Source organism: Thunnus albacares, chromosome 10, assembly GCF_914725855.1.
Source record: "Thunnus albacares chromosome 10, fThuAlb1.1, whole genome shotgun sequence".
NCBI classification, from domain to species: Eukaryota; Metazoa; Chordata; class Actinopteri; order Scombriformes; family Scombridae; genus Thunnus; species Thunnus albacares.
This window is the reverse complement of record NC_058115.1, coordinates 27,716,572-27,732,975: the sequence shown is the minus strand read 5'-3', so window position 1 is coordinate 27,732,975 and position 16,404 is coordinate 27,716,572. Positions and strand designations below refer to the sequence as shown.

The window sequence follows — 16,404 nt, the reverse complement described above, 5'->3', positions numbered from 1 at the left end:
TACTACAAGGTCACATGCATTTGTAAGTTTCAGATACAGTATACAGTATCTACAGTGAATGGTTAGTTTAAGATTAGAGGCGGCAGTTAGAGCTTAATTATCAATAATTGGTCAGTAAGGTCAAAGATCTAGAATATTGTTATGACAAGTAAGATTAAAATGTATGGATTGTGCCATTAAGCTCAGGATTGAGTGGAGAAATGCTGACTGTCGTATAATTGGCTATGAGATACTTAGAAGACTCTGTATGTAAAGAGCTTTATTGTACTATACGCATATGATTCTGCTTTGTCTCTGCACATCTCTCATCACAAAGCCTCAATAATCCTCAGCTTTGATTGAATATTAGAAATATTCAAGGTGATTTAACACATATTCTTCACAAATTCCCCTCAATATATTGAGAGAGTTAAATCGCTGCTGTTGGCAGTAGAGCTTCCACCTCCCCTTGTCATTTACAACACTGCTCCCACTTAATCTGCCGTTATCTAAACCACACTCAGGACAGGCTTTGGAAATCTGCAAAATTGAATAGGGATTGGTAATTCCCACACCGTATGTAAGTTGTCACAGTGATGTTCAATAGCTTCTCATTATGAAAGGATCAAAGCAGGGTTGCTATCACTGCTCCTGAATGGACAAACTGCTCTCCCAGCTGGCCCTGACTGATTCGCACTAATCTTAATCGTCCTCATAAGTCATTGACCCTGCCTTCTCTAGGGACCTGCGGCTTTTGCTTTTTAACATGTAGGTTGACATAAAATGACTTCTGAATTTGTCAGGAAGGAGTATCCTCCTCAAGTTCTTTCAGAAATCTCTGTGCATACTTGGAAATCTCCGGTGGCAGGCATAATCCAAATTCTAAAAGATAATGTTTGGATGAGAGAGGCTCCTGGCTGTGTCAAGAACATGGTTTACAAGATGGTAGGTGGAAAAAGACTGTTAGTCACACACTTTCTGATCTTAAGGAATAAAATATGGGTGATTTCAGGGTCAGTGGAAACAAGTTTGAAGATGCAGAGATGCAAAGAGAGAAAGAAAATGAGGCACTGGGCATGTGTGAGTGTATATGTGTCCCATGTCATATAAAAGCGCCAATGTCAACCCAGTTGTTGAGGACACTGTGCAAATCTGAACGCTTGCATTATCATTCTGCTTCTGGGCTCTGCTTGTTATTGGGTGAATCTTCACACACACACACACACACAAAAAAAAGGTCAAAAATGTTTGATTTTTTTCCACCAGCACTCTTCAAGGGCCTGCAGCTGCAACTATTTTTTGACTACAGCTTTGTCTTGGCAAGTCCCCAAAAGAGGAAGGTGACCTTCCAAAAAGAACAAACTGGGTGATGAGCAGCGTGTCTGAGTGGTGAAAACAGACAATTCTGTGACTTTGATCGGATTTAATGCCAGCAGCAGCCATGAGGCCTGCTGACGGGTCCTCGAGCAAGATGCTGTTACCCTAACTGCTCATTCACTGTAAGCTAAATGTCTGAGATACGGAAGGTGAATGAATGAATTAATTATTGTCATGAATCATTGTGTTCATCTGTGCTTCCTGTTCTGATTCATTATTGAGGGTTCAGATCCTGTTGGCAAATTGGTTTGGGAGTTGCTGCATAGCAGGAACAAATATACAGTGAAGAGAAACATGATATTCTAAATTATATCTTTGCAATCTGCAAAACCACAAAAATTAGCAAGCTTTTGACTACAGTTGGACTGTTTGCAGACTTTTATTCAAATCAAGACTTTATCAGGGGGATTTCACTGATGAGCCCATCTACAACAAACGAACAGTCAACAATCAGTGGAAACATCTGCTGTAGTTTCGGTTGAAATTACAACATAATCTTCAAAGGATGATACCGTAATGACTTGTTAAAAATTATTGATTTAGTATTTCTAGAGAGAAGACGCTTTTTAAATGGGAGTCATTTGGAGCCAGTGATTTTTTGGAGCAAGCATCTCGCAGCCGTCGGGGATGTTGTGCTTTAAGGTACTTCCGCATTGGTTTCAGCCTCAAACCGTGGTATTTGCCCCTTGATTGGGCCTATTAATGCCGAACAATGAGACGGATTTCCTTTTTAAAGCAAAGACAATTGTGTTATTTGTAAACACTGTTTTTTAGAAGCTGCTTTTAGGTGTTGTTATTGTAAAATCACATATTTCAGGCGGGACTGGAAAACTTATTACTGATGGTGGAGGAAATGGGATTTACATGGAGAATTTTCTTGAGCAATGCATTTGAAGCTCTCGGCGGATGGGTGTTTTTTTTCAGCTCTAGGAGTTGTAGCAGCACTGCATACTGTGTCAGTGGTCCAGGTCAGTGTGTGGAGAATTATAGTAATAGAAACAGTTCTGCCAACATCAGCACGCAGAAGATGAAGTGTGTATGTGTGTTCATCCTCGCTGTGGTTTTGGGTGGATATTAGAGCAAATACTGCTGATGGTGGACCAGCTTATTCAGTGGTTTCAAAGCTATTTATTACATTTATGTTAATACAGTGTTACACATTTACAGAACAGATCACTTCTTTTATCATAAGGCTCTGTCATCTGTGTGGTAATCCATAATATTTAAAAAGGGTCAGAATGGAGCTTTTAATTTACAGCTGCAGCACTGAAACAGATTCATATTAACACGAAAGTTGAGACTGTTAAGTATAACTTGCAAAACCCATATTGGTATTTTTTCCATCCTGTTTGGTTTTGTTACAGCTATGACTGGAATGCGTTGTTTTGTGTTGCAAGCTCCTCTTCCAGTTAGAGAGAACCACAATGACTGGTGACCCAGTCAGCATTGTTGCTCCTCCATGAAGTTAAAAGCTCTAAATCAGGATATGCTTCAAATGACACAGGTGTTACAGTTTTGGTAGTTGCAAGGTGGACAGGATGACTGGGACAGAGTCATAGGGCTGCACAATAAATCATATACTTCAACAATAAATAGGTTAAAATAACAGAAAACATATAAAATGTAAAGAAAAGTGTAGAATGAACTAAAGAGTTTATTATTTAAGTTATAATTGTGCAGCCCTAGTGACTCAGGACAGTGGAGCATGATGAGACAGGGGGATGGGTTGGACTGTGAGTCCAGTGTGCAGACTTTACCTGAAGGGTCAGCACTATGTTCTCTGGCTGAGGGAGGCCAGATCAGATCAGAGAAGATCAGATGAAGAGGGCATGCAGAAGACAAAGGCAACGCAGCGTCAAAGAAAGAGCAAAGCCACAAAACAAAAACATGTGGACGAAAGAGAACAAAATTAAAGAAAAATTAAAAAAAAAAAAAACTGGCATGCATATAACACATATTGCATATTGTAACACTGCACACAGACAGCAAATTATCCTGCAATTAAAAGGAAGGTACAGACCTCACACAGTATTTTTACATCTCAAGGATGGTGAAAAAGCTTTAAAAAGTTTTAAGTTGTTCTACATAAAAAACTAGAATGATGTATGTGCCAGAAGCAACTACCATTTTTTTGTGGGGTGCCAGCAAAAAAATGGTCTCGCCTTGGCTTGCAAAAGCTATCAACACCTTGCTTCAGAAAAGTCATGGACCACAGAGTATCTCAGAGGTATATTTCGTCTGTAATTTATATTGTAAATTGCTGCATCCAATCAGAAAAAAAACAACATAAATAAGGTGAAGAAAAAGGCACAGCAAAACAAGCATTTTAATATATGCAGACACACACAGTTACCTTTTGATATTCCGTCTGAATGGCTCCAAACCTGTCCTTCGCCACTTTGACAAGAAGATCTGCAACAGAAAACATAAAACATAACATGAAGAAATCTTTTGTTTCTTTTTCTATAATTGCTATGTGTTTGCTCAAGGTGTTTCCTTCACCAGTTGAACTCGTTTCTATGGTCCTCTTATTGGATAATCGAGGCAGCTTCTATGTTTATATATATGAAACTCTTTTGATGCTTGCCTGTATCTCCAAACATCATAAATTAATGAATATTCCAGCGGTAAGCGAGACAGTGAGCTGGAGTTTTCTCATTGTTATTCAAGTTGTGCTCCAACACACCTGTCACATATTCACATGTGCAGAGTATAACATGCATGGTGGGGTACCTTTATCCAACCCATTATGATGTACCATGATTGCAGTGTCCCCTTCATCCCCTTCTCTACCCTCTGGGTTTAGATGCGGGAAAGTCTGACAAGGTGCCCCACTCTTTATTTATTTCTGGACTGACATTGTGTAGGGATCCTGTGTTGTTGGTGTTGATATGCTGGTTCCTTTTGGATCAGAACTCCCAGCAAAACTTATTTCAGATAACCAGTATTGTGGAAATGAAAGTCCTTGTAACTTCACCTGTGGCTGTTTCTAATACCCTTGAAACTATAATAGCGAGGGCTGTGAGATATGTGGCGACAGAAAAACAGCTTCATATTATGCACTATCATTTATTTCATTGTGTCGCAAATCACACTCTTTAAGGCAATATTTTTTGTCATTTGGAGTCTGTCCATCTTTTGTGCGATATATAGAGACTCTCACTGAGTTGAAATGAAACAAGTACACATACAGTAAATTAGGTAAATAACATAAATAAACATAGTCTTTATGGCATTTTGCTGTCATTTATGGCTACTTTTCTCTGCTCTCTGTGGTTCACTGCACACAGCGCAGCAGAGGAGAGACAGTGAACCACATGAAGTACTCGAGTTGATGACAACTACACTTGTTATGTTACTGTAAGTGCAATAAAAGCTTTGCGAGTTAAACGCCAAGAAGAGGAATTTAATTCACGCAAAAGATGAACAGACAGATGAGGATATAACTGCGGATGAACACACAGTTCTCTACATACAACACTGGCTGTCTGTCTATGTATTCCACACATGTGCAGCGGGCCCACTTGCAGGTGCATGCAATCTGCACAATAATAAATTAGCATCATTAAATTTGTCCTTCAGGCGGACATGGGCAGTTAATGAAATTTACATTAAGTCCCTGACATACTCCAAAAAGGACAAAGACATCATGGATACGCATGTGGTTCTGTTCATCCTGAACTCACTGTCTGTGGACGTGTTTCAGCTGGCGTGCCTGTAGGAATGTGCAGTCAGTGCAGTCATAAATTTTGGGTGAACTCTTGCAGATATAGGCAGATGACAAGCATTACTTAACTTGGACCCTTGCGACTAGGATGCAGAAATGATAATTCACCTTTTTTTACCCTGTATGGTTTTCCAGTTAATCACAGGGCTATCACAGATTTAAAAAACAAAGGGAAAAAAAAACACTTGGACTCTCATTTCTGTCTCCAGTCCACCAAACCTGCATGTGCTTGTTCTGTTGTAAGAAACCAATATGGGTGCAGGACTTATTAAATATGAAGGTGACATACAGTGAAATGGGGAGTTACCTGACAATTACTGAACTGTCTTGAAATGCTGATACACAAAGTTTGCACTAACTGTATGTTGTAGCCAACATGTGCACACACAAAAAACAAATGATTCAGCGAGATAAGCTGCTCTTCTATTGGTTGCAAATCCATTTTCAACAGTTCAATCACATTCAATCAGACAATCAGTTAAAAAAATCATAAAGACCTCACAAAACAACACACAAACAGTATCTCCTCTTAAATACTGTTTGTTGCTGTTCTCTTTCACATCTACACCTGGAGCGGCGCTGACTCTGACTCATCATATAATGATGACAGAGACAGCAAGTCTTCTCAGAGGCAAAAGGTTTCCAAAAATAAGTTGCAAAAGACATATCGGTTTTTCCCTCTTGTGCAATGCAGTGTTTCTTTTTGCTGAAGAAAGAATATGTCCTACAGAAGAACTGTTGACAGGAATTGTTTAATTTAATACAAAACAGACTTATGATCATTGCCTATTATTCAAAGCATGAGATTTGTATTAATAGCCGGATGCTTCAGGGTTACACTCACCCAGTTATTACAGCTGTTAAGGAAGAGAGGAGCTCATGTCTAATTGCCTTTATTTAAATATTTATTAATGCAGGATTATTTGACTGAATACAGCTCTTATTTCTCAGTCAGTCTTCCTCACACTTGTATGACCTGCCCAGTATAACCACAGGCTTGTTCTGGTTGCCACAGAGCTATAAGAGGTGCAACTTAATGCCTTGCTTCGGGGCAGTTTGATACTAGTTGTTACAGTAAGCGAACAAATGAAGTTTGTGATTTTCACAGTAAGTCTGAGAAACAAGACTACGTTATAGGTCAGCCTGAAAACAAATGTTTCCAGCTTCTAGGTTAGTTCCCCCCCCCAAGGAAGGCAGTATTGTGTGTTTTGGGGTCAGGTGTAAAATGATCCAGGGTTTTGGAGAAAATAAAAGGACAGTGAGCCAAGCCCAGCTGTCATCTTTTCCTGTTTTTTCTGTTCTTGTTTTGTTTTTCAAAAAAAAGCCTCTGACCTTGTGGTGAAGGTGTGTTTAAATTCTCTTTGTCTTCAGGAGACACAAACAGTAACTGTGGTAAACAATATCTCTACAGCTGCACAACAAGCATTCAGGTCTAAACACTGTTTGACACAACATGTCAAAAATATGAGTAGTGCCTTTTTTTTTTTTTGTGCTGACCTCATTGAAAGGCTGATGTTTGTGGGGAAGGAGGTATGAGCTGTAGAAGGAAAATATCAAAAGGAGAGAGAGACCAGTCAGCAAATTATTGCTTAACATTTTCTTTAATGTATCCCAGTCTCGACGAACAGTGGAAAAAGCTTTCTGGTGCCTTTTAAAAAGACCCTCCGAGCCTCAACTCTGTCTCATCTGAATTACATTCATATGCAGCTACATTGGCTACAATGCATTTGATCAAATACAGAGTAATTGTCACTCGGATTTGGGCTGAGCGATATCTCGAACTTTGATGTGATTAGTTACAATACATGTGCACCTGCCGCAGTTTACGGGTCTGTCTTTACTCCAGGTGCCTAGTTGTCTTTGGCTATCTCGTAGGGAATTTAATGGTTATGTCTACAAGAAGGACAGACTGAAAATGCTTACTGATCTGTTCTCTCAGTTCGTGTTCGTTGATGAGGTATCATCTCTGGTTACGAGGGTTGAAGTTCTGGGAGTCGACGGAAGAGTTTCCTGATTCTACTTTGTTCAGTTTGTCTTTACCTGCTATGTAACGCTAGCTAGCAACAGTCTGCTGATATCAAGACTGATGTTTTGTTTGAAAACACAAACAACAGCAGATCAATTAGTGAACAGACCTTTCTGCTCTATCTGTGCTGAAACTGATTATTAAACCGCATGTGTTCCACAGTCAATAGCTGTGTGGTTTAACCTGTATTTTATGCGTAATGATGACCTTTTCAATTATCGTTCATTATTCTTGCTCAACTGTCTTAACAATGTGGTTTTATGAGGTTTCAATCCTGAATTCAATCCTGAATATGGCAGGCAAACAAAAATGTATTAAAATCATGAATCGAACTGGATTATATTATTACTATTGTATCACTTGCAATGATTTTTTCAAATGCAGGAAGTAGTGTGGCATTTATTTAACAGCGAAAAGTTATGAGAAGGTTGAAGTGGTTTGCTGGGCGTCTAAAGCACATGATTTAAACATTGGACTCAGAGGTTTGCATCTCATCACATGCTTCAATTTAACTAAGACATCAACTTTCCCGAATTTCAACTAAGGGCTATTTACCAGAAGCAACCAAAGCGTAATCCCAGTGGCGGTACATTTTCTATGAAATATGTTAGTGAAGGCAAATTGAACATCAACCAAATTGATAGGTAATACTTCAGTCGCCAGCCCAGAAAGACTCGAGATGAGTGCACAGTACAGTTTGTGTGTGATACATGCAGAATAGATGAATCAGTGGCAGATTTTAAGCAGGTTTTAACTCAACTAAGTTACTTTCTGCCTCTGAGAAAAGTTTGTACAACCGAAACTCCAATTTCTCATGAATGAATGAATGAACTTGGTTGGGAATACTCAGCTAAGAGGAAGAGAGCAAAATGATGAAAAGAGGTACTAGAGGATGGATGAATACACTGTAACAGAGGAAAGAGAAGGAAAGGACAGAGAAAGATCAAAGACAAGAGGGATGAGAGGGGAGAAAAATAAGAGGTGAAAGACAGAAAAGCAACAAGGAGAGAGGGCTGGATTGAATCCAACCTCTGTTTTCAGTGAGAGGCGTCTAATCCCTCTCCATGAAGGAAAAGCTCACTTGATGCTTTTTTCCACCCACGTTAACTCTCTCCTCCCCACCCTCTCTGCTGGTACTCGTCACTTTAAAGAAAAGTAGATAAATTGTGGCCTTTGACCCTTGGAAACTAATTTGTTTTTTGTCATGTTTACCATAAACTAGTTTCAGCAGCTGCTTATTCTCCGTGGATTAAAAACTGTTCTCTCAGCAAAATGCAGATATAGTATTGAAGTTGTTAATGTAAATGTAGGAGAGATATTAATGTAAATGTAAATGCATCGCCGAAGCCAGCTTCAATAGCTCCTCAGCTCTGAACCAAATCGAGGTTGAGGTTTTACAGCAGATTTAATGAAGCTTTGCAGGGAGCTCAAGATAAAGCAGAACCTGGCAAGATGAATTTTTTATCAGTTTCTCTAGAAGTGAATCGCCCGCCCACAGGACTCCAGCAGTTCTCTATCTTGGTTCTGCTGCTCGGCATTAGAATAGCGGAGGAAGAAGCTATTTTGATGGCCATGAACAGTGGGGTTTTTTCCAGGGCACTGAACGCTCACCAGGATCAAAACTTTACTCTCACCAGGGCGGTTCAATTAATCGTGTTCACAAGCATACATAGTTTGTTTTCTTTGGTGAAAATATAGAGTAGCACATTTGGCTCTGTAAAATGTTTTTTTAATAGTTGTTTGGTATTCAGTTGTGAATCAGGGCTTGTGAATAAAACACAAACTCAGCTACAGTAGTGCTTTTTGAAAATGGGATCCTGTACGATTCTGACAGCAGGGAGTCAAAACTAATCTGATTCCGGTCCATGTAACCTTGGCGAAGCATTTGCATTGATTTGTTTGCACTCTTTCCCTCAATTTACCTTCTGTGGTGTTCATCCTGGCTAAGAACAAATAAAAATGAGCTTAATAAGACCAGCCCAGATTGCTCTTTGCCACAAATTGATTTTGTTATGCTTGTCTTTCCAGCATGAGTACCTGCTGTTGGCCAGGTGTCAGCATCCTTCTCTCTCTACAAACACACAGCTTACTTAGACGTGGACCGACAACTGTATTGATTTGATTTTGTCAATTAAAATCTTTTCATTTAAACATTACCTGATCGCTACTGTGTATACTGCTATCGCTGACTGGGGAGAAGAGGGTGTTTCCTAGAAATTGTAAACAATATCATGTAGATACACTGAGCTGCTAGTTCAGGCTTGGAAAAAGATCATATATTGTATAGTATATTGAAAGTCATACCACAATTTGTCATATTTAGGCACTATTATAATTTTAAAAGATTAGAAACAATGTTAAAACATACAAAAATTAAAACAATGAATGGAAATAAAGAGTTGGTAATCCAAAGTAACAGAGGCCAAGTACTCTATTTGTATTGACAACAATCCATAGTTTGTGTGTCTTGTATTTCATTTATTAACTACAGACATACAAGAGGAAAATTATCACAGCAAACTAAACTGCAATGTTTGGCTGTTAATCCTCCTAGCAGCCCCTCAGGGTGTCCATGGAAAAAAAAGGCGATTAGTGCCATGGATTAAATGATCTGAGTGAAGTGTTCAAGCCTACGCCTTTGGTGACTGAATACAATAAACACCAAGTTCATCTGTGCATTGATTGTCTATAAGGATTTGCAGCAGGAAGGCTCCTGTGTTGGTGAGACGTACACAATAGCGTTAAGCCACCATAACCGCCACATACAGTCTTCCAATTCTTATGACATGAAATAGAAGATGGTGGCCATGAATCATTTTGGGTAAATTTAAAAACACAGAATATAGAACTGAGATCAAATAACTTCTTAACCTCAGATATTTTTCAGAGTGTATCAAGATCGGATGAACTTCACCACAGCAGACTAGTCTATGGGGAGACGGATCACAATGCTGGATTATTTGTTTTGGCATCGTCATTCAAAGCAAAGTGTGAGCAGGGCAGAGTTCAATGTGTTAGACATTAACACGTTACATGACTCTTAATAGGCACACTTTGATGTTGTTGGCTTGGGCACGAAGCCTCTGTCTCTGTACTATATCATCAAGGCTATCATCACCAGGGCTCTGTGCAACCACAAATCTATCTATTCTATCAAATACATAGTAATGCACCTTTTGCATAGTATGTAAAGGGTGAGATATTGTTGCTATTGATGCTACTGCCGATATAATACCTGAGTTTTGGTACCAATGCCAAAACTAAACTTTCTGATACTGTAAAATTATCATCCTTAAGATTTTCATGAAATCTAACCCGTTTTTTAACACTACTGATCTTCTGCATTTTCTTTTTAGAAAGTTATACTAAATAATTACTTCTCTGTTAGAGCTTCACAATTAGTTGATTAATCGAAAATTAATCAGCAACTGTTTTGATAATTGCATAATCATCAGTCATTCTTTTAAATAAAAATGGCAAAAAAAAACATCTGGTTTCAGCTTCTCAAATGTGATAATTGAATAATTTTCTTCAGCATACATGATGATTAACTGAATATCTTTGGGTTTTGGACATTTGAAGGCTTCACCTTGGGGTGTTGGGAACTATAACAGATATTTTTCACTATTTCTGATATCGAGGTTTTAGATTTTATAGACAAGCCAATTAATTGATTAATTGAGAGGATAATTAGATTAAACAATAATGAAAATAAATGTTAGTTGCAGCCCTTCTCTTTGTATAGTAGTTTTTATAGCTTGATTCAAATAGCCTCCACGTGCACAAGGGATTCACAGGAAATAATGCATGCATGTGATCCAATGTAATTTAATCTCACTGAAATCAGCCTCACTGTTTATTGTTAACTCTACTACAGCAGTATCAGATCGGTATTAAGTTACTGCAACTTGCAAGCATGGTGTGTTTTTTTTATTGTACAGTAGTCACTGAAAAATTCAGTGTAATTAAGGTTGACACTGACAGTGATCCTTGATCAAAAGAATGCATCTACAAAAAAAAGACAAGGTCATTTTTGTCCTTTTTTGATAGTTTATCAGTTGTAAATATTGCAGAGTAATGAAACAAGAAGGAGCAGCCATCTACAACTTCTCAGCAAGGTAACACACTTTACTGTGAAAAACTACTTGCATGAAATCAGACTGCAGTTGCTCAATTATGACTTCTTTACTAAAATATCAAGACTTTGTTTGGCTGCGCTGTAAACAGAGATACATCAGTTGCTCTTCTGTTGTAATTCTGACAAAGTTACTCCTCACGGTGTGTTTTCTGCCCGCAGATGTCTGGTACCTGTAGTATTAAACCACACTTTCTGTTACCACGATAACCACAGGTGTCGCCAAATCAACCAGGACTGAAAATTTTAAGGAACTTCAAGAAATATAAACATGTTTTTCTACAAATCCCTTTTTTCATTCAACAAATAAAGCCAAACTTCTCAAATGTTAAATGCTATATAAATACAAGCAGTTGTACAAAAACTCTGCTTATATAAAATAGTTTAAAACTAAAAATTAAAACAAAATTATTATTTAAATCAGGAACTTTCGAAGACCTTTTGAAAACAAATGCTAAATAATAACAAGAACTCTAAATTTAAATGAACAGGTATTATTTATTTAGTGTTCTGTCAGTCTTTACTGTATATCGTCTGTAAAAATAGTGTCTTTTTTACCATTATTTACAAGAAATAATTATTTCATGCAGAACAGTGTATCTTATTCAAATAATAATGAATATGTTTTTATTCTAAAAGACGTTATAGTATACAGTATGCACGTGATGGACTTTGCATGATTAATAATAGAAAAGTCTTCAAAAAAGAACAAGGATATTTTTCGTGAAGCTGCAGAAATATAACTGATGTGATGTCAAGTCGCTGATAGTGTTCCTGCTGTTGATCAGTGATGTTTTGTTTCATCATTTTCTTTGTCTTTGTTTGACTGAACTCTTATTCATCTCAGCAGTCAGTCAGATTTCCAGCTCTACAACAGTTTTTACAGTGTGTGATGGGAACAGGAATCTTTGTGTTATGAGACTGTCTGCGTAACCAATAGGACATCCTGTGATTGTTATTGAAGCAGAGCTGTTGAGATGACTGACCTTTGTAAACGCGGCACTGAGGCTCAAACAGCTTCAACTATTCAAGAATATCATGTAACGTACAGTCTCGAAAAACCAATAACCTTGTTCCTGTGGGAGAAAACAGCCTTTTTTTTCTAAATAAATGTCAGACAAAACAGGTCCAATTGACAGTGTAGCTGCCTGTCGGGGGTGAGACATGTAGCAGAGAGTTAAGGTTGTAAAAACCACAAAAGAGATTACATTTGTACCAAACCTACATTTTAAGTTTTCACTTCTCAAACAAATACTCTTCCCCTTCTATTTTTTATTAATTATGTTGGGGCTTTGAGACTCAGCCTCTTACTGTTGTTTACCTGTGAGTTTAGAAACCTTTGAATCTAAACCTCATCTACTGCTGCACTCCCTCGAAATCCATCTGCATAAGAGCACAAATGTAAATGCAAAAAGATACATCTTCATGTTCGATTCCAGATGTTATCGTCATTTTGATGAAACCTTTAATTCTGATATGCAGTATTTGTAGACAGAACAACATGCTAGCTGTAATGTAAACATGTAGGATGGTTATATTTTGGTAAAAGTCAAACAACAATTTTTTTTGATGACGGAGCAAATTAAGACTAATTTAAGCTTTGGATAGCATCACTTTGTTTACAGTGTAGCCTGATGATAGCTGCAACTAATGGTTATTTTAATTACTGATTACTCTGCTGATTATTTTCTTCTAATTCATTAATCTGTTTGTCTATAAAATAAAATAAAAAGTGAAAAATGCCTGCTATAATCTCCTGCAGCCCAAGATTACATCTTTAAACGTCTCGTTTTGTCTGACCAACAGTTTGTCCATTCAGTTTACTATCAGATGTTTGGTTTTTTCTTTAAAAAACAATTGTCGTTAATATTTGGCATCAAAATTGATAGTCAAGAGATGAAGTTTCTAAATGACCTCAAACATATTTGTGGCATTTCTGAACAACAGTTTCTTTTTACTTATCATTTGACATATAAACAACATTTGCAATCAGCTAATATCAATCAATATATTGGCCTAGCTGATAAATCAGTCTAGCTCTGGTTCATGGTGTTGAATACATGATGTGATTATTTCTGCTTTCAGTAAGCATAATAGTGACTGTAGAGTAGTGCAGAAACTGGAATGGGAGTAGAGTAAATCCTGACTGAAGCGACAGAAAGCAAGTCACAGACATGTGCGCTCCTTTCTGCTAGATGCTGTTAATGCTGCTGGTGACAGAATTGAAGCTTATTTTACATCCTGACTTATTTTAAGTTGCTCTACATAAGAGCATAAGCTAAATGGCTGAAATTGAAGTGCAGAAAGTGTAAAAGATGAAGAGACAGAAGGAAGGTCTGCTGAAGGGAGAAAAAAAAATTATCTGGAACAAGCTGAGACAGATGGACACAGAAAAATAGTGGAGAGAGAGAGTCAGGGCGAGAAAGATTGAGATAGATAGATAGATAGATAGATAGATAGATAGATAGATAGATAGATAGATAGATAGATAGAGTGTGAATACAAAGAGTAAAGTGATTCTAACGTGATAAATACATGTACAAATAGATGGAAAGATGATAGATAAATATGAAAGAAGGAAAATGTTGTTTACCAACATTATTGTCATGGAAACTGAGGTTCTCCTGCTCTTGTGGCCAGCAGAACCTATGAACTGCATATTTAAAAAAAAAAAAGAAATTCCAATCAACTTGCTCCAAAAGCCACCAGCCGAGTCAACAAAACTCTAATATTCCTCCTACTAAGCCCCAGCAGTCGTCTGTGACAACACCCGTTGCTAACGGGCTTATTAAAAAAAGAAAAAGAAATACGTAAGTAAGCCTGGCCATGAGATACATTTCTACACCACAAAACTTCATTCAGCTCCTCTCTGCTTGTAAGGCGTACGGTGCAACAAAGCAGACAGCCAGTTTGGGGATTTTTCCTGAACAGAGGGACGCTGTTACCAGCTACATGGATTCTCCCCTGCTGAGTTATCTGAAGACAGACACACACACACACAAACAGGAGAGACTTTATATTCAGAATTAAATTCAGCAGGAGTTGTAACATTAAAGCAGACAGGGAACTCTGCTCAGCCTTTCTGTCGCTGAAGTGACAGAAACCAGGATGTCTGCTTGTGCCCTCATTTTAATAACCCATGAGATTTTCATATGCTGTATTTAAAGCTATTATAATCAATATTATTATATTGATTTTGGATTGAATGGTGTGTACTGTGAAAGGGGTTGTTCATAGTGATTTTAAAATTTTTCCATTATTAGTTGGTAGTGGCTAAATTTCTCCATTAGCCACTACCAAGGTAGCCGTTACTTTTCATCAGGCAAAACAATAGCGTGACAAAAATCCATGGCAAAAGAGAACAAAAAAACCCCACAAAAACCCAGTGGTGAGAAGAAACCGAAACAGTAAAGCTGCGGGCTGAAAAAATCAAAACAAGCTGATGACAAAACACTTCTCAGACCTGAAGTGAACTGCAGGGTATCCGTATCTATATAAATATGTTTGGGTTCATCACTTATTATCGTTATTAGTAGTTCTGTTGTTGTTGATTCGTAGTATTGTATTTGGTGTGGAAGGAAAATATTTTCAGTGAATTGGCCCTTTAAAAAATACAGCACACTCCTTGCCCAGCACTAAGTTGCAGACAGACAAAGTTAGCAACTAGCTGGTGAAAATTGTGGAGCATTTAGCAGCTTAAGAGCCAGTTATTTCCATCAAGAGTTAGATAAACATTGATAATTGTAGCTTTTATTAACACAAAGGTCATATCCAACCAACCAGAACCAACAGAAAATGCACCAGCTAAGAAAACTTGAACTTCATAAACAAAATAAAATCTAATAAAGTACCACCCATGCTTGCAGGTAAAGTACAGTACGAAATCACCACAGCAATTAAAGCTCACCAACAAAGATGAAGGCACATTAAAACAAATTAAGATTACATGTATTACCACTTTAATAGCATATGTCACTCCAATATGTTCTGCTGTCAAGTCATGTTAGTACCCAGAACACCTTCTGACACCTTTGAGATGTGTCATCGGCTCTGTAGCTGTGAACAGACATGAGGTGCAGCTGTGAAAGTCCAGTAACAGAAGGAGATAAAAGCATTCAAGGAGCATTTCTTCATTCCGTTGCTATGCAACTAAAAAGTTTCAGTAATTTTAGATAATGACTTGGCGTTTTTGTGTTTACTAGAAACGTGTTTACTAGAGAGTTCAAAGTGAAGGCAGACAAGGAAGATTGTGAGAGAGAAGAGAATGATGCAACAAGGGTCGTTGGCCTGATTCATATCCAGGATGTCACATTTAGATGATATGGTATGGCAATGCAATCTGAGCTACAAGGCATATCTCAATTTAAAGGGACACACCACTGACCCATGGAGGCCAGTTTACTAGTCAAAGGGAATACTAGTCAGTTCCGACGCTCTGTAGGAGCTTTGTCAAGTCTGAGAATATCAGGGTTATCTCAGCTTGGTTTTGGTAACTACACATTTTTCACAAAAAGCCTGCTGGACCACCAAACTGGAGTTGTAGAGCTTTAATGACTTGGCATTTACCCAGCTGGGAGAGTCTAACAAAAAGATGTAGGTGGTATGGAATGTAGGATCCAATGGTTTTGGAGCTTGAGCCACACTAAAGGGCTAAAAGTCAGGATATCTCTGCTTTTGCTACATCACTATTTAAAAGACAACTGAGAGAAACTGTTTTGCTTTGCTCCAAAAAGAGACCTGTGTGATTGTCTCAAACCACCACATCCTACACGCACATTGGCAACCTACCTCTCATTTCCTTTTTTCCTGTTTATACACGCCAAGGTTCCAGGACCTCTCTATGGGATTGCAAAATAAAGCTTTATCTTACAGCTTGTGGTGTGATTCACATGATGGGAAAGAAAAATAAATCCTACTGTAGCTCTGCAACACACATTTTGATTCTTGTCTGACCTTTAGCTTTTTTTGGGAGCGGGGGCTTCTTTTGGCCTCCATTCTTTCCATGCAAATGGAAGCAGCAGTGGCTAAAAAACATCTTTGTTGGATAGGGCAGACTACCCACATGCCTGACCACCATCTACCCCACCAAGCCCTCCATGGGCAACTCAGTGATGCAAAACGGGCTGCCAACGGGAAAAAGAGGCGCTATAAGGACTATAC

General features: G+C 38.1%; 1 protein-coding gene across 16 annotated transcripts in view; it reads right to left on the bottom strand.

Moving 5' to 3' along the window:
• prom1a (prominin 1a) overlaps window positions 1-16,404 on the bottom strand; it is an 82,824-nt gene that overhangs the window by 46,806 nt on the left and 19,614 nt on the right. For 11 of the 16 annotated variants that reach the window (XM_044363580.1, XM_044363579.1, XM_044363586.1 and 8 more), the window contains exons 2-3: window positions 3,710-3,768; window positions 3,114-3,140 (exon numbers count right to left, since the gene is read on the bottom strand). In XM_044363580.1, coding sequence (XP_044219515.1) covers window positions 3,114-3,140; window positions 3,710-3,768 — 86 coding nt within the window. The remainder of the gene's footprint in view (window positions 1-3,113; window positions 3,141-3,709; window positions 3,769-16,404) is intronic. The other 5 variants (XM_044363583.1, XM_044363589.1, XM_044363585.1 and 2 more) reach the window with 1 other exon arrangement.